Source organism: Notamacropus eugenii, chromosome 1 (genome assembly GCF_028372415.1).
Source record: "Notamacropus eugenii isolate mMacEug1 chromosome 1, mMacEug1.pri_v2, whole genome shotgun sequence".
In the NCBI taxonomy this organism is placed as follows: domain Eukaryota; kingdom Metazoa; phylum Chordata; class Mammalia; order Diprotodontia; family Macropodidae; genus Notamacropus; species Notamacropus eugenii.
Genome location: NC_092872.1, coordinates 610,371,236 through 610,389,347, shown reverse-complemented (window position 1 = coordinate 610,389,347; position 18,112 = coordinate 610,371,236). Strand labels below are relative to the sequence as shown.

General features: G+C 41.7%; 1 protein-coding gene and 1 long non-coding RNA gene across 2 annotated transcripts in view; one reads left to right on the top strand and one right to left on the bottom strand.

Moving 5' to 3' along the window:
* LOC140520707 (uncharacterized) overlaps nucleotides 1–14,565 on the bottom strand; it is a 76,536-nt gene extending 61,971 nt beyond the window's left edge. The window contains exons 1-2 of the long non-coding RNA XR_011972616.1: nucleotides 14,428–14,565; nucleotides 14,191–14,336 (exon numbers count right to left, since the gene is read on the bottom strand). This is a non-coding gene — a long non-coding RNA (uncharacterized lncRNA). The remainder of the gene's footprint in view (nucleotides 1–14,190; nucleotides 14,337–14,427) is intronic.
* Nucleotides 14,566–14,587: 22 nt separating this feature from the next.
* PINX1 (PIN2 (TERF1) interacting telomerase inhibitor 1) overlaps nucleotides 14,588–18,112 on the top strand; it is a 119,596-nt gene continuing 116,071 nt past the window's right edge. The window contains exon 1 of the mRNA XM_072634842.1: nucleotides 14,588–14,923. Coding sequence (XP_072490943.1) covers nucleotides 14,905–14,923 — 19 coding nt within the window. The 5' untranslated portion in view covers nucleotides 14,588–14,904. The remainder of the gene's footprint in view (nucleotides 14,924–18,112) is intronic.

The following is an 18,112-nucleotide window of genomic DNA, read 5'->3' as shown; positions in this document are numbered from 1 at the left end:
CCCCAGAAGGTGGGAGTTACTTGCCCAAGGTAGGAACCCAGGATTTAGAGTCCTCTGACTCTAAATCCAGCATTCGCCATTATTGCATGATTCTCAGAAGAGTTAACAACTCTACTACAGCCAAAGCTTACCAATGGATGGATGCTCCTTGCTGAAGTTCCAGATGGAAAACTCCCATTGGAGAAACTTTCCTGGATTTAGGGCTCAGGAAATAGTCATGCAAATTGAGTTTTTAACTGTATTCTTTCCATTTAAAACCACTGAACTAGCCAATATCATATGAATTATAGATGTAGACATTTACATACGTATACATAGACATCCTGAGTGCTTTGCAAGAAAAGCAGGACCACAAGTCTTTAGCTCTTTCTCTACTAAGTACCTAGATCCAATGAATTTGTACCCTGTTCTGCAGAAAACATCAGATATGCAGCGAGGGGAAAGGGTGTTTCCTTTTTTATTTATAGAAGTAAAACAGTAAAATGAAACACTCCATTCCCTCCAGTACACATACACACACATACACACACACACACACACACACACACACACACACACACACACACACATACACACACACACCACCCATACAAGATTCCACCACACTAAGATATCACTTGAAATGTTTATACAACAATCATTCAAAGTACTTTTGCTCCCCATAGTGCTTCACTTGGTTTCTAGGTAGCAGTAGATATAGAAGGTGTTGTCCTATGTGGCACAATGGATAGAGTTCAGGACCTTGTGTGAGGAAGTCCTAGGTTGCCAATTTGGCCTCAGATACTTCCTAGCTGTGTTACCTTGGGCAAATCCCTTAAGCTCTGATTGCCTTAGTTTCCCCTGTAAAATAGGGATAATAACAGTGCCTACTGTCCAGTGTGAAGATCAAATGAGATATCTATATCAGTGCCTGGTACATAGTAGGCACTCTATAAATGCTTATGCCTTTTCTCCTTTCAGTGTTCTAGGCAATTTTCAAGGATTTTAAATTGCTGAGAAGGTGCCAATCTGTGTTAGTAGAGGGATTTCCCTTATTTGGGAGTTCTCTTGACCATTGAAGTCACAGATCCAGTCCCTAATGCCACAAAAATAAGGAGGCAGTGGGGTACAATGGAAAGAGCACTGGCTCCAGTCTCAGAGAACCTAAATTCTAATCCTGCTTCTGATTCCCCTGGTGTTGCCTCAGTTTCCTCAGCTATAAAAAGAAGAGGACTGAACAGAATGGACTCTCAGGTCCTTTCCAGTCGCAGAATTATGATCCTACGATTCTGTTACAAGCATAAGGCACAATGAATAAAGAAGGCCATGTTCAAGTCCTGCCTTTAATATATGATGACTGTGTGACCCTGGGCTAATCACTGAACCTCTCAGTGTCCTTGCTTCAGATCCTAAGTTCTGGAAGAGTTGCTAATCTGCATTGGGAGAAAGAGCTTCATTTCACTGAAATTTCCTGTACAAGTGAAATCACAGAGCTTGATCAAAAGAAATATATACATGTATGTGTGTATTCCATACATATCCATACATGTGTGAACACCATTTTAGGGGTATTCCTTTTACATTTATGAGGCTGGCATTTGGAACAATACACAGCATATACTGCAGCACCATGATATCATCAAAACTTCTGGTACAAAAGACACGGGGTATGTCCTTTCAAAAGGGCAGCTAAGTGGGACAGATAGACCTGACCTGGAGTCAGGAAGACCCATCTTTCTGAGTTCAAATCTGGCCTCAGACATTGACTAGTTGTGTGACCCTGGGCAAATCATTTAACCCTGCTTACCTCAGTTTCCTCATCTGTAAAATGAGCTGGAGAAGAAAATGGCAAATCACCCCAGTATCTTTGCCAAGAAAGCCAAAAATGGGGTCGTGAAGAGTCGGACATGACTGAAACTACTGAACAACAAATGTCCTTCCAAAATATTTGTAACTGAACTTCTTGTCCTATGCTAGAGAGATGACAGAGAAGTCAGTGGTGCATTGAGTCAGTGGTGCATATTACAAGAGGATATCTTCCTTTCCTGTATTGAAAAAATGGAGTGGTATTTGATGGAAAAGCAGAAATCTATGATCCAGCATTATATTCAATTTAATTCATTTCAACATACACTTATTAAGCACCTACTAAGTTCAAGGTAATACAAAGTACTACTAGTAAGCAAGATAGTTCCCGTCCTCAACAAGAGCTGGAAAGTGGCATGGAGCCATGCTAGCATGCTTATCTTTGACAAGATAAGGGGAAAACTGCCTCTTTGGCTAATTTGACTGATTAGGCTATTAGAGCCCAAAGATCAAGATGAAGAGTTCCCAGTAGGAGGAAATAGAGGTGGTGGTCTGAGCAGAAGCATAATATGGAGTGATGTGAATATCTGTAGATGAGAGAGCATATATAGGAGGTTTTAGCTGCAAGTCAGATGGAAATGCCCTGTGGTTCTTAGGGTACTTTGTCTCAGCAAAACAGAAAGTAATCTCCTTTGATCAATCAATCAATAAACATTTATTGAGTTCCTAATATGCGCTTGGCACTGTGTTAAAGCACTAGGGATACAGAAAGAGGAAAAAAAGAAAGTCCCTGCTTTCAAGGCACTTCCTATTGAATGGGTTGTTATTTCCACCGATAAAATTATATCCACTGTTGATGCTGAACCATTTGACATTGCAAAGACTTTGGTAATGAGAACTTTCTTTTCCAGGTCGTTAGTATTGTGGTTGCTGAGGAAAAAGCTGTGGTACCTGCAGGAGCAGTTGTCAGGTCACTGCTATTCCTGGGGCTCTTCTGTCGTCTTGGGCTGTCTCCAAATGGGTCTGAAATGGTAGTTTGACTTGCCTGACGTGTCATCTCCTATCTCTCCCTTACAGTGCCTTGCTGCTTTTGCTAGCATGACTTGCCCACCTTACTGGTGGTGATTGTTTGGCAGCTGGTGGGGGTGGCAGGTTCTTTCTCTACAGGAGTTGCAGGGCTGGGCTGGAAGCAAATCCAGTGGTTCTTCGGGAGGTAGAAGTGCTACTATTTCTCAGAGTTCTTGGACTTATTGACCTGCCACATAGCAGTTTGTCACCATTGTTGATGGTGGTGATAGTAAAGAGGATGGGTCCCTTCTCTCAGGGTTTGCTGCACTCAGTGATGGCTATGGTACATAGGCAATAGGACATACAAGTGGAACTATCCAGCATGCCTTTCCCCTCCCAGCCCTGCTTCTGACTCTCAGGGCTTTGGCACCATGTCCTCCTTGTGCGGGTGACTTTTCCACCCATCCCAGGATTGCCTCATTAGAACGTAAGCTCCTTAAAAGTAGGGACTGTTTTTTTTTTCCTTTTTGCTTGTATCCTTGGTGCTTAGCACAGTGCCTGGCACATGTTGTTGTTGTTGAGTCACTTTTAGTCATGTCTGACTCTTTGTGACTGCATTTGGGGTTTTCTATGCAAAGATACTAGAGCGCTTTGCCATTTTCTTCTCCAGATCATTTTACAGATGAGGAAATTGAGGCAGAGTTAAGTGACTTACCCAAGGTCACACAGCTAGCAAGTGTCTAAGGCCATATTTGAACTCAGGAAGATGACTTCCTGACTCCAGGCCTGGCACTGTGTCCACTGTGCCAACTAACTGCCTGGTACATAGTAAAGTTTAATAAATGTGTGTTGTCTTGTCTCTGGGGATGTAGAATTAGAGCTCAGGAGAGAGATGAGTGCTGGATATATACATTTAGGAGTCATCTGCGTAAAAATAATGATAAAACCTATAGGAGCTGATGGGATCACCAAGAGAAAAAAGATTTGTTAATTTGCACTATCTAAGAGGGAATGAGAATTTTTCAGTCAGATAGAGCTTTATTAGATTTATTAGAGCTGAAAGAGATTTTAGAAGGAATTCTAGTGTAACCATTTTATAAGTAAACAAACAGACCTAGAGAAGTGAATTCACTTCCCTCAAAGCCACACAGGTAGTAAAGTCAGCAGAATTTGAACTCAAGTCCTCTGACTCCAAATCAAGCACTCTTTCCATTGTACCATACTTCCTCTCAATGAGCCATGGAGAACAGAACCAGGGAATAAGACCTTCCAAACCTCTCCACCCTTCTGGGGAACAACCTTCTCTATGGGTAGATGGTCTTTAAGGTCCCTTCTACTCCTAATATTTCATGATTATATGATTCTTTTTTTAAAATTTTTTTGGCAAGGCAATTAGGGTTAAGTGACTTGCCCAAGGTCACACAGCTAGTAAGTATCTGAGGCGAAATTTAGACACACGCAGGTCCTCCTGACTCCAGGGCTGGTGTTCTACCCACTGTGCCACCTAGCTGTCCCCGTGATTACCCCACGATGATACAATTTTGAGGTTTTTCAGAGAAAAAGGACATGTCTTTCTAAGTGCATATTCAAAGTCCTGTAGTGAATATCATTTCACTTAAGAAATAATGATTTTTTTTGTTTCTTCTCCTCCTCTCAAAACACAAGATACACTTTGGGAAATCCCATATTATGTAAAAACTTGTGAATTGGGAAAAAAGGATTTAATCTGTTATATATTCCACCTTTGTTCTCAAAGTAGCCTTACCTTTTACTGTATTAGCTCTGTCCCAAGATATATCTTTGATATTTCTATACATCAGTAGCACATAAAACAGTTCTTTGAGATTCCATTTGAAATGTTGACAGGGAACTATTCAGTTAATATTGGAATCCTACTTTTGGTGCTTTGTGAACTTTTGGACAAGAAACATTTGTGTCTCTTTCACTTCCAGTTTTTTGAGAGTTTATCAGTGGGGAGTTGGGGGAAGTATAGGTTTCCTGGGCCTGAAAAGGGGTGGATAGCTCTAATTATGCAGTGAAAACAGATGGAAACTTGACCTTTTAAATGAAAAATTTCAGGAAATTTCCATGCTAAGTTGTTTTCTATCCCAAAATACAGAATAAATGATTTAAAAAATAAAAACAAAAGAAAGTAGCTAGAACTCATCTTATGCACAGTTGGGCTCTCCTTCAGTCTCAAGATTCTGTAAACTTTAGCCATTCATGTCACAATTAGAAGAGTCCTAGGAAAGCCACACCACAGAATCTACAAGACCCATTTGGATTCAGTTCTCACAGTGCCATTCAATCACTTCTAGTGACTTTCCTAGGGAACACTGGGGTCTGAACAATTTGATTCTATGAGCATGAGACTCTCTTTGGATACCTTCTTCACTCTGGTTCATTTCAACTGATAAGACAACCCCACTTCTAAACTAACAAGCTTCATGTAAAACATGATCCACAGCCCACTGCTTAGGTGTGTACTTGGTTTAAGGAGCAGTGAGGTAGCACAGTTGTAGAGTACTGGACTTGGAATCAGGAAGACTCATCTTCATGAGTTCAAATCTGGTCTCAGACACTTTCTCCCTGTGTGACCCTGGGCAAGTCACTTAACCCTGTTTGCCTGAGTTCTTCATCTATAAAATAAATTGGAGTAGGAAATAGAAAACCACAGTAGTAACTTTGCCAAGAAAACCCCAAATGAGTCCACAAAGAGTCAGATGTGACTGAAAAACAGCTGAACAACAACAACAGTGCTTGGTTTAAGGTTAATGAACCAAGGGAAGTATTAGGTGTTGTTCTTTCAGCAGCTAGATTCAATCCACAACTGAGCAAATTGAATAGCTAATAGTGTTCATAAATACTATTGCTTACCTAGCATTACCTAAAATATGAAGAAATATATTTGTACTACCAGGACAACCTCACTTTTTCTAACCCCAAGAATCATCAGGTATTTTTTTTCTTCTTCTCTGAATTTTTTCTTTGAACATATATATATGTGTGTGTGTGTGTGTGTGTGTGTATACATATATATAGATATAGATATAGATATCACTTAAAGTATTTAGTTCGTCCTTGTCCTTATACTTAGCTTAGATATATGAAAGTGTGAGACATAGAAGATGGTGAAGGGATTTCAAATGAAACCATGCAGAACCCCATGAAACTTGTACTCACTGCTGGGCAGAGTAGGGAAGCAGCTACTAACTCTCATCAATTCAGTCTGCTCATCATATCTTCCATCAGTCTCCTTTCCATTCACAGCATAATCACCCTAGGTAGGGTCCCATCACATTTCACTTGCATTATTGCAACAGCCTCCTAATTAGTCATCTTGTATCCAGTCTCTTCCTTTTCTAATTCATCCTCCACACAACTGAATAGGTCTGACCATATCATTCCCTCACAAGTTGCATGGTCAAATCTCTTGAGAACTTTGGATTTGACTGTGCAATATGGAAGACACTGGCACAGGACCACTAAGCATGGCAGGCCCACATCAGAAAGGGTGTTATGCTCTTTGAGCAAAGCAGAATTGAGACAGCACAAAGTAAACATAGGATGTGCGCATTTGGGATATCCATCCCAAATATTCACACGGACTATCTGTGCCCAACTTGTGGTAGAGCATTCCAAGCTCGCATTGGTCTGATCAGACAGAGTGAAATTTCACTTTAGCATGGTGGTGTTTTTTAGCCCTCTTCGAAGACGAAGGACAACAACCATTGCCTTTTGGATAAAAGATAAACTCTTGTTCTGAAATTTAAAGCCCTTCATGATCTCACTGCACTTTATCTTTCCCCTTTATGTTCTCTGTTCTAGCTAAACTTGCCTAGCAGCTGTTCCTCTTTTATGACAATTGATCTCCTGCCCTTGCACAGACTGTCTCCCTGTTTGGGATGCTATGGCTCCTCTCTCTGCCTCTTGGAACTCTTAGTTTCCTTCAAGGATCAGTCAAGTGCTATGTTCTTTAAGAGTCCTTTTCCATTTGCCCCAGTTATTAGTATGTTTCCTCAAACCCCAAAATCATTTTGTATTAATTTTGTATCTCTCCTATTTTCCTTATGTAAAGTAGATTGATTAAGAGATTCTGGAATCAATTGTAGGAGATCCTCAATCAACCTTACGAGACTGCAGGACATAGCCATTGTTTAGAGGTAATGATAGTACACAGGGAACTCTCAGTGACTGGCTGACTGAGCATGAGCCAGCAAAAGCATATGGCAGCAGTAGACATGGGCTTGAATAAAGCCTGAGAAAGGAGTTCAAGAACACTATTCTGAACCCCAACCTCTTGTAGACAAGGAGGATTTTGAATTTCCTAGCACAGTGCTCAACACAGTAGGCCCTAAATGAATGCTTGTTGATCGACTGATACTTTCAAAGTCAAAAGAACTAGAGTTGAGAGGATGCTAACATTGTCAACCTTGGAACAGTGGATGAAGCAAGAAAAAATATGAATCTGTCCACAAAGTACAACACATACCAGAAGCGGAAGATAAAATCATCTGGGGAATTCCCCTTCAAAGTAAAAAGAGGGCAAGTCTGACTATTTAGACTAACTGGGAGAGAAGAAAAGCTTGAATTTCTGAAGATAATGATATTCAATTATAAATGAATATTTAAAAGAAAAAATTAAGAGAAGAGAATTTCAAGGAGAAAGGGTGATCAGTAGTATCAAGAGCTGCTAACAAGGCAAAAGGAATGAAGATTGAGAAAAAGACAATGAATCTGACAAATAAGAGATCACTGGTAACTTTGGAGAGAGTTTGGTGAGAAAAGAAAGTAAAGGCACTTATTGTAGCCATACTTTTCAAGGAGTTTAGCAACAAAGGGAAGAGCAGTATAGATGACAGTGAAAATAGAAGGATCAAGTGAGGGGGGTTTGAAGATAGGAGAGACAAGGGCATATCTGAAGGTAGTAAGGAAAGAGACTGAAGAGTAGGGATGACAGAGGGGACAATCTGTTGGAGGAAACTGGATAAAATGGGATTGCTTATATAGGTAGAGAAATCAGTCTTTGTAAGGATTAAAGCAACCTCTTTATGTGGATAGGAATAAAGGAGGAGATAGTGGAGGTAAACGAGTGATATGAGATAATGAAGAGGGGAGAAGGCCATTCTCACAGTGAATGGCCTTGATTTTTTTTGGTAAAATGTGAGGCAAGCTTCTTTCAGCATTACCCATGATATCTCACTTTCCCTCATGCCACACATCCAAATGATTGCTGCACTTTGCTGTTTCTATCTCTAAAGTATCTTTCACATTCAGCCTCTTCTCTTTACTCACATAGCTACTGTTAAAGCAGGCCCTAAAGTTCAGGCCCTATCTCTCACTTAGAATATTCTGATGACTTCCAAATTGTTCTCCTTGCCTTAAGTCTTTTCCCACTCTAGTCCCTCCTCCACAATACCTTCTTGCTCCACACTAAAGTACTGTAGTTTTGATACCTAATAAAATCAGTTTGTTTCAGGGCATAGAGGAATAAAATAGAGGTAAATCATATACATAAACCCTTCTTTCAGTCCTGAAATAGCTGTCACCTTAGAAATAACTGAAAGCTTGGCATTGAAGGGATGAAATGGGTAAGTTTCCACAGGGAGAAAAAATAGGAAAGGCCAGGAACAAACAGGAATACAGCCTTGTGGGGAAGGCAAAGAGTGTTGATGGAGGTAGAAAGGCCTAAGAACGTGTGTGTATGTGTTGGTGGGTGGTGGAGGGGGGATGTGAAAGTGAGAGCATTCTGGTAGTCAAATGAAAATACTGGACCAGATAAGGGGTGGGTTTAGGAGACAAAGACCGTTGTGGAATGATGATGATGATGGTGACAGAGGTGGTGATAGTGGTGGTGATAACGATAATGGTGATAGTGGTGATGATGACAGCTTCTAAGGTAGAGGAAAGACCTAACTGGCCCTAAGAAAGGGCAAGGTCTTTCTCCCTCCTCTTGCCCCTTCTCTCCTGTCTTTTCTCTGGTCTTTATATCCCTTCCTGAGCCTTTCCCCTTGTACCTCAAATAGTAACAACAACAGTAACAACAGCTACCAATTCTATAGCACTATAAGGTTTACAATGCTCTTTATGTAGGTTATCTCAGCTGGCTCTCAGAATTTCCCTGTGAGGTGGATGCTCATATTGCCCTCATCTTAAAGTTGAAGACACTGAGACTCACCCAGGGTCATACAGCTAGTTAATGTCTGACTCAGGATGTGACTCAAATTCAGCTCTAAGTCTAGCTTTCCTAGCTGCCTAAATATATAGGAATTTTGTAATAACGTAATGTAATAATCATATGGTACATAAAAATAATGTAACTGAGGTTGGATAGTGAGGAATTACCTCAGGGGAATGGATACCCCCACATAGGACAATCTGACACACACTCTCTCTCTCTTTCATTCTTTCTCAGGAGTAAAGAAAAGAAAATCCACATTTTAAGAACTTTTTGCAGAGAAAATGATATATGATAGAAACTGGCATTTGTACGTATTAGAAATGTCGTAAATGTGCAATACTATATATAATAATTCCTTTAGTAAGTAATTGATCTCTGTCCAGGATGATTTGATTTTCACTGACCTGAAGGTATAAGAACAGGCTAGACTAGATGAGTCTAGTCCCTTCTATATCAATGATTCTCCGGGTTCAGTTTAGAGTCCTGAAAAGGGTTCTTTGAGGCTGCCATCTAAAGGTTTTCTTAATACTGCATGAATCCTTTCAACAGAAAAATACTGTCTGGTTCTCAAAATGTGATCTAAAATACTGATAGTCTGGGACAGTAGACAGAAGGTTTAAGGACTAGTTCAAAAATGAAAATAATGCTAAAATTGGGACTTTTCAAAAATATATTTTCAAATCTAAACTGAACAGTCACTTAGTAAATGATTAAGATACCAATTGAATGACTAAGATGCAAATTCAACATTTTTTTTTTTGCAGTTAACTAATCATTAGCAATTCTGATACATGTGTAATAAGGAATAAGTTCACAAGGCCTCTAAAGGTTTTCCCCATGTGGAGATGCTGGGAAACCTGCTTCCTGCTTCTAGGAGAGTCATGATGACATAGAAATGAAGATCCTGAAAGAGACTGTGGAGTGTGTCAGGACATTGAATAACTGGTTCCAATCAGCTTTGTTTGTCCTTCATTCCAGAAGAGGACCATGACATCAGAGGTAATGTCTTTGAGTTGCAAGTGAATTGGATTTAAGGGAAGGAGGGCTGTGCAAAGTCACCAGCCTTACTTTCTCCTCCAGAGTCATGTGGGTCAAGTGGCAAGATACAGATCAGGATGACTGGAGATGGTTCTCCATCAGCTTATTGCCCGAGAAAGAGGAACCTCTTTGGTTTACTGAGGAAGCATTCAAAAGGGCGTGGCAGTGTCAGTCGTGTTCTTAGCGTCAGAGCTCTAGGAGGTCTGGAGGATGACACCATCCTGGTATTGCATTCCAGAGTATCCTTCAGGACCCCAGCCTCATGACAGCTGTGACAAGTATTCATCTGGCAATGCTGCCACCTTTGCACACAGTGGTGGGACCAACATGATGTAGGAACTGAGCTAAGTATGAGCTGCTCTCAGACTTAGTCTCCCTATACGCCTACTCTCCTTGAGACTGAAGGAGTATAGGGAAGAGTATACCTCTAAGATACCAGGGAAAGTGTTGGTTCTTGTTGCACTTTCAAAGTAAATATTCCTTTGTAAAAGCTAATTGATGTTAAGTGGGGCACTATTTATTGGTATCTAACAATTGTGGGGAGAGAGGAGGAGGAATACAGTAGAGTGGGTTTTGCTTCTGGTAGTAGAGAAGCTATGACTGCAAATCCACTGCCTGGCTTTGGGAAATGATCCAGAACACACAAGTTACATATATATGAAATGCTATATAAACGTTAGCTATTATTATTTTTATTGTTGATGTGGTATGGAAACTGAAAAAGTCTGAGGACTACTTTTACTGAAAAGCACTGTACTTAGCAGATTTGATCAAATAAAAATATTCAAGTTAAGCGTAGGTAGCAGAACACTTTTTTTAGCTTGATTAAGAGTAGCAACTCCAAGGGCAGAATACATGGAAAATAATTAGATAATATGGGAGAAGACTACTCTGTTCTGTTTTAGGCTAATTTTACCCTACCCTATTTTACAAATGGGGCTTGATCATTTCTCCTTACTCATTAACTCTGTTTCTCTTCTACCACTGTGCTTTTCAGTTAACAGTTCAATTTAACAATTTAACAAACATTGACTAGATTAAACTGATCCACTACTTTCATTTGACTACCAGAATGTTCTCACTGTAACATTCCCACCTCCCTCCCTGCCCCCCCATTCTTAGGCCTTTTTACCTCCATCAACACTCTTTGCCTTCCCCACAGGGGTGTATTGCTGCTCGTTCCTGGCCTTTCCTATTTTTTCTCCCTGTGGAAACCTATCCATATCATCCCTTCAATCTCTTACTGAAAGGCAGCTTGGGAGAGTAGATGGAGAACCAGTTTCAGAATCAAGAAGGCCTAGGTTCAAGTTCTTTCTCTGATGAATTCCACTTAACTTTTCAGTGCCCCAGGCAATTGCCTAAACTAGTCATTTGCAGAAGGTGTTGGTGTGCAATACAACTTAAACCTGTCATAAGGAGTTCCCTTAACTAATAAAAACATATTACTTACACACACACACACACACACACACACACACACACTTTAAGGCTCTTACTATGAATGTGCAAGACATACTTCTGTTCTCCTAGCTGCAAATGTTAGTGCCCTCCTTCCCAAGCCACCCTGTACTTAATAATTTATATGTAAGTAAATATAGTTATATTTTGCAGTTAGATACTTTTGTATTTATTAATTTTATATTTATATATATATATGTATACATACATACATACACATATATATTTGGCACAGTGCCTGGCACATAGGAGGCACTTAATAAATGTTGGATTGGATTAGATTGGATACATACTTGGACTCTTTCGTTAGAATGTTAGCTCCTTGTGTGTAATTGTTTGTACTTTATACTGATATCCCAAAACATCTAGCATAGTAGATCTTAATACTTGTTGACTGATGGAATTGGACAACTGAAACTGTCTCCTAATTTCCTGCCTCTCCCATTTATCAATGGGGGAAGTGAAAGGGTGGGGAAAGTCATTCTTCTTTCAAAACAATATTTTAATTTTTCCAATTACATGTAAAAAAAGATCTTAACATTCATTTTAAACCATTCTCTACCTTAACAACCTCACACAGTTCCATAATTACAATTATCACTCTTAAGCAGATGACTCACAAATCTCTGTTTTGACCCTCAATCTCTCCTCTAAACTTGTCTCAAATTTTAAACAGATCTTGGACATTTGTACCTGAATATCTCATCTAAGCCCAAAACTCAATATATTTGAAACTAAACCCATCTGCCCTTCTATACCCTACCCAAAATCCTGCCCTTCCTTCTAGCTTCCCCATTTCTATTGATTGTACCACCAACCTCCTCAGTATCATCCTTGATTCATTTACTTTGATTCTCCTCCATGCAATAAATTCCCAAGTCTTGTTCATTCAGTCTCTGTATTATCTCTTGCATCTGTACATCCCTTTCCAGTTTCACTGCTATCACCACAACTCAGACCTGTACTATTGTCCTTGCCTATGGTTTTGCCTTGAGAAACATCATAGCACAATAATTCTAGGGCAGACCTTAGAGTCAAGGAGACATGGATTCAAATTCTGTCCCTGGCACAGACATGTGCCTCAGTGCTTCCAAGTAGCTAAGACTATAAATTAATGTAGAGAGAACTTCCTTTGGGCTAGAGAATTTCCTATACAGGTCTGAACCAACCCCTCCCCCCCCAAATTCCGCTTTTCTCATTCTTACTTTTGTTATATTTATGTACCTTATACCCTCTTGCAGGAACTGTCTTTTTCATTTTTGATGGCCCATTGTATTTTACCTGGTATTAATCAATCTTTACTGAGTACCTTCCATGCTCCAGGCACTGTGCTAAGTGCTGGGGATATGAAAAGAAGCAAAAGATAGTCCCAGACCTCAAGGAGGTCACCATCTGATAAATTGTGAGACAGTAGTAGATGCTTCAGAAAATATTTCTTGGATTGAATATACACTTTTTAGTATATGTCTTATCTCCCTATTTGTACGGACACATTTTCCTATAATAACTACCTGTTGCTAGTCTCATGCATAAGGAGCAAGGTACAGTGGCTCACATCATAAGACTTGCTGGGTATGTTCAAAAGCATCTGGTCAGCTTGATATTCTCCTTGTCATTAAAAGTCACTTAGAAGTCTTCTGTAGATACCCAAACCTCAGCTAGTGTGAAACCTGTGGTCTGTATTAAACCCGTTGCATATGAACCATGAGTCACTTGCAGGTACTGCACTACTGACAATGAACCACATCTTCTCAAGAGCCGCTGTACTTAATACTAGAGAAAAGCAATCTGTTACTCTGTTGATTATCTAGGGCAGCTAGGTGGTGTAGTGGATAGAGCACTGGGCCTGGAATCAGGAAGACCTGAGCTCAAATACAGCCTCACACTGCTAGTTGTGAGACCCTGGGAAAATCACTTAACCCCTGCTTGTCTCAGTTCCTCAACTGTAAAATGGGGACACACCTGAAAAGGAAATGGCAAACCACTCCAGTATCTTTGCCAAGAAAATCCCACGGACAAGGGCATAGGGACGCAGAGTTGAACAAGATTGAAGGACTTTACCCACAAAAGTGGTCATCCAGCAAAAGAGTGAAATACTAGTTGTTGCCACTAGATGGCTTTCTCCTTGAGTCCTGTATCCTTGTCAGTTTCTTTCTGCTAGATCTAATAAGGTACAATTTCCCAAAAGTTTTACTGTATGGAGTCTAGCCGCCACTTAACCTGATTACACCTAGGCTGATCCCACATCACCAGCGGCCCCTCTTCTGCTGACAGTGCTGAGAGGTTCAAAACCTACGCTAGCCAGATTTGGAATCTTAACTAGGCGACAATGTTACTATTGTTTTGTTACTATCTTACGGTTCAAAGTATCAAAAACATCAGCTGACCTCACTCCCCCTCCAGAGGTCAGTGGGCACTCTCCCCTCCAAAGACAATTCCCCACATTCTTAAGAGACAGGTTTTCCAGCAGATAGCCAGATAGAGCACCACCCTCAGAATCAGGAAGACCTGGGTTCCAATCCTACCTCAGACACTTCCTAGCTGTGTGGAGCAAGGCACTTAAGCTCGCTAAGTCTCAGTTTCTTCATCTGTAAAATGAACATAATAAAAATAGCCCCTACATTAGGGTTATTGTAAAGTACATCATCACATGGGATCTTTAAGGCATGTAAAGAACTTTGAAAGTCTTAAATCAAGGAGTAAAAAAGAATACTACTGACCTAGTACCTAGTGGATAAGGCCCTGGATTTGGAGTCAGATGGAGCTGGGTTCCAACTTTGCCTCAGCAGCATGACGCTTAACTTCAGTCTGCCTCGGTTTCCTCGTATTTTTACAGGGCTATAACAGCACCTCCTTCACTGGGCTGCTGTGAACGTAAAATGAGATATTTGTGAAGCTCTTTGAAAACCTTGATTAGGTTTATAAATACTGGCTGTTATTAGTAGTTGTTCTATGACCTTGGGCAAGTCGCTTAAGCTCAGTTTCCCCAAGTGCAAAGTGAGGGGGCTCCCGGCTCGGGAGTCTGATAAAGAGCATTGTACGCTCCTCGACCCACCGACTCCCTCCCTCCCTCCCTCAGGCCCCGCCTTCCTTCCGCCTTCCCTCAGGCCCCGCCTCCCACCTTCTCTCAGGTCCCGCCCTCCTTCCGTCAGGCCCCGCCTTCCTTCCTCCTTCCGTCAGGTCCCGCCCTCCTTCCCTCAGGCCCTGCCTTCCTCCTCTCAGGGCTCTTCCCTCCACAGACGGCCGCGTGAGCTCGTCGCGCTCCTGTGTCGTCATCATCTCGCGCCGCCGCTGCCGGCTTTACCTCGGAAGCCGCGTGCAGCTTCTGGTCTCTGGAGCCAGTCGGGCTCCCAGAGGCGGGCTTGACCCTTAGCTCGTCTGTCTTCCGGCGTGGTGGTCCAGGGCCGGCGTCCGTGGCGTTTGGGCTGTCCAGAATGGCGATGCTGGCTGAACGTGAGTTCCCCCTGTTCGGGGGGCGCCCGGGGGGGTTGAGCAGACGAGGGCTCGAAGTCGCGCCGAAGTCCTGGTGTCCATGCAGGGGCGCCCGTGGAAGGCTCCCCGGTGAATCCCGGCCCCGCAGTGGTCACGTCACCTTCCCGTGCCTCCTGGTGGGCTCTGTCACTCCCGTGGCCTCTATCCGGCCTACGTCCGAGGCACCTAGGGGATGGAGCGCTGGACCTGGAGTCAGGTGACCTGCCTCACTCTTAGCAGCCGGCCGAGCCTGGGCAGATCAGCCTCAGTTCTCCCACCTGTCCAGTGGGACCAGCCACGGCGCTAAACACGGGGACAGCCCCTGACCCGCTCACGGTAGGGTGGGGGGAACCGCATGCGGACGTTTATGTCCGAACAAGCCGTAGACAGGATACACTGGAGCTGATCCACGGAGGGAAGGCTCTAGAATTGAGGGGGATCGGAAAGGTGTCCTGTGGAAGGCGGGCGTTGAGCTGGTGCTCGAAGGGAGCGCGCAGGTGGAGGTGAGGAGATGCAGGTCCCCCACGTGGGGGTCTGCCCGTGAAAACATCCGGAGGTGGGAGACGGGAGCGTCTCCTTGAAGGACACTGGATTGCAGAGTATGTGTTTGGAGATGTCGGAAGCTTGGGAGGGGCAGGGGCAGCTTCCTGGAGGTGTTAAGTTGTCTCTGGAGTTTATGGAAGTGAGAAGATGGAATGGTTCGCACGGTGCTTTAGGGAGATGGCTTTGACAGCTGTCAGTTATCCTCATCTGGGTGTAGAGTGGGGTGGAGGTGGGCACCACAAGTGAAGGAGCAGCCCCGACGTCAGAGCTGTGGGGTTAAACAGGATGCAGTGAAGTGTCTTACACCGAAAATTAAAAACGATTTGTAAGTCAGCAAGCATTTAAGCACTTACTCTGTGCCAGACACTGTGCTAGGACTGGGAATTTAAATAAAGGAAAAGGAAAACCGCACCTTGTACTCAAGGAACTTACATTCTACTGGGGGAAGACCACCCATAAAAGGAGGGGGGGGGTTTCTCAGGCTTGGGAAACAACCGTCCAGAGTGGGCATTGGGAAATACTGCCACCAGGTGGCAGTGGTGTCTTTGATTTGGCAAAGAATACCCTCACCATGCACTTAAAATCAATCAATCAATTAAGCATCTATTTTGCGCTGGGCACTGTGTGGAGGAATATAGTGCTGAAATTGCCATTCTGAACTTGTAAAACAGCTACAAATATCACGTGATAGTTTCAAGTTGAATTTCTAATTTTTAAGAACATTCAACTTATATTTGACTGTTGCCAGTGTATTAAGGTAGATCTAGAAAACTCAGAAAATAATTCTTAGTTCTGAATTTAGAAAATAAGGAATGGCAGGATAGAGCATAAGAAATTAGGTAACATTTAATGAGGCTATTTCAAAGTGATAAATGTGTAGAACAAGCTTTTAAGGAAAAACAATTTGGAGAACTTGTTCCTCTGTTACTCAACCTAAACTGTTACTAATTCTTCATCCCTTTACTTTTTCTTTTGAAGTCTTCAGAGAGGAAAGTGTTGGCTTTTTTCTTTCACATACCTGACTTGATGTGCCTTTGACTTCTCCCATCTCTGAAGTTACTATACCACTTTGCCTCTTGTACCTTAGTGGCCCTCAGAAGAAAAAGGGGTCAAAGGCCACTCACCAGTTTGCCTAGTGCTGGTTCCACTTGCCTTGGGTTGTGTATAAATAGATACCTCTGTGTGGAAGTATTTTTGTCCTGCTTCAATGCATACATACTTAGCTAGAATATTGGACCTCCTGCCAAATGGACTGAATTGGGAAGATTTTGTATAATAGTATTTAACACTTATGTTACATAATTACAGTTACTGTTGATATTTATATAGCACTTCAAGATTTGTAAAGGGCTTTACTCATAGTGCCTCATTTTCACAACTGCACAGTGCAGTTATTATTAGCATCTTCATTTTACATATTTGGAAACCAAGGTCCAGAGATTTGTTCATGGTTATGCAACTAGTTTCAGAGGAAGAATATGAACCCCATCTTCCTGACTCTATGTCCAAGACTGTCACTACAGTGTGCCATGTTATACTTTTATGTTTCAAGGTGGTCTTATATTCCCAATGTGCCAGGCAGGGCCAGCATTAACATTGTTTATACATGAGGAAACTGAAACATAGACAGGAACAGATATTTCTAGCTTCACTCAGCTGCTGTGAAGCTAGAAATGATGGTCAGGTATCCTGAAACTCCCCCGTTCAATCCCACTGTGTTCACCTTTGCATATAACTTTTACTTGATAGTGTTGTTAGAAATTTTAAAGAAAATATGGTTCCAGCCTCAGTAAAGTTTAGTGCTTTATGATTAGCAAAAAAAAAATCTAGATTGTTCTAACATTTAGTATTTTTTTAGTCCCATTTTTAGTGGCTGTGTAGCATCTCACTCATCTGGAACAGCCATTTGGCAGCCTTTCCTATTCAAAATACGGGCAAGAGATGGGAAGTATGCAAAGAAAAAGTCCTCTGAAGGGTTGTAATTGATTTTTTAAAAGTTCATGCATTGAAAGCTTATATACTTTATTGATAGGGGAGTGACTTAAGCCCTTATTCAGAGGCTACTTTTATTTTACATCTAGTTTTAACAAGTTTAGTTATTTAATTTCCAGGCTTACAACAGGCTAGAAAAACCAAATTAGGATGGGGAGAGAGATATACTGACAACAGCAGGAAGCCACATCTAACATCAAGGGAAGAGGCAAATAATAAAATCATAGAGAGAGGAACTCCATGAGCACTGCAGCCTGGAATCATTTGGTATTGAAGCAAAAGCTTTTTTTACAGCTCATCAACTCTGTCCGCCCCAGCGCACCCCCCTGCCGCCCAGCCGACTGCATCAATGCAAAATAGAGTTGTATAGTAATTTACGCTCAAAATGATGACCTACATTTTAGAAAAAATGTATTATTCAGTACATTCAAAATTCTATTCAAAACAAAATATAAGCAGTTTGATATTTAAAATGGTAAGCCTTCAGCAATCTAGGGAAAGCTTGACTATCCAGAATAACTTATTCTCTAAGAATTCCTAATTGCAAGGATATTAGTATAAATCTTTTCACTGATGATAACTCTCAGATTTACTGTGTAGTTAGTACCAGGAATTATAAGGTCACCCTTGGCATTG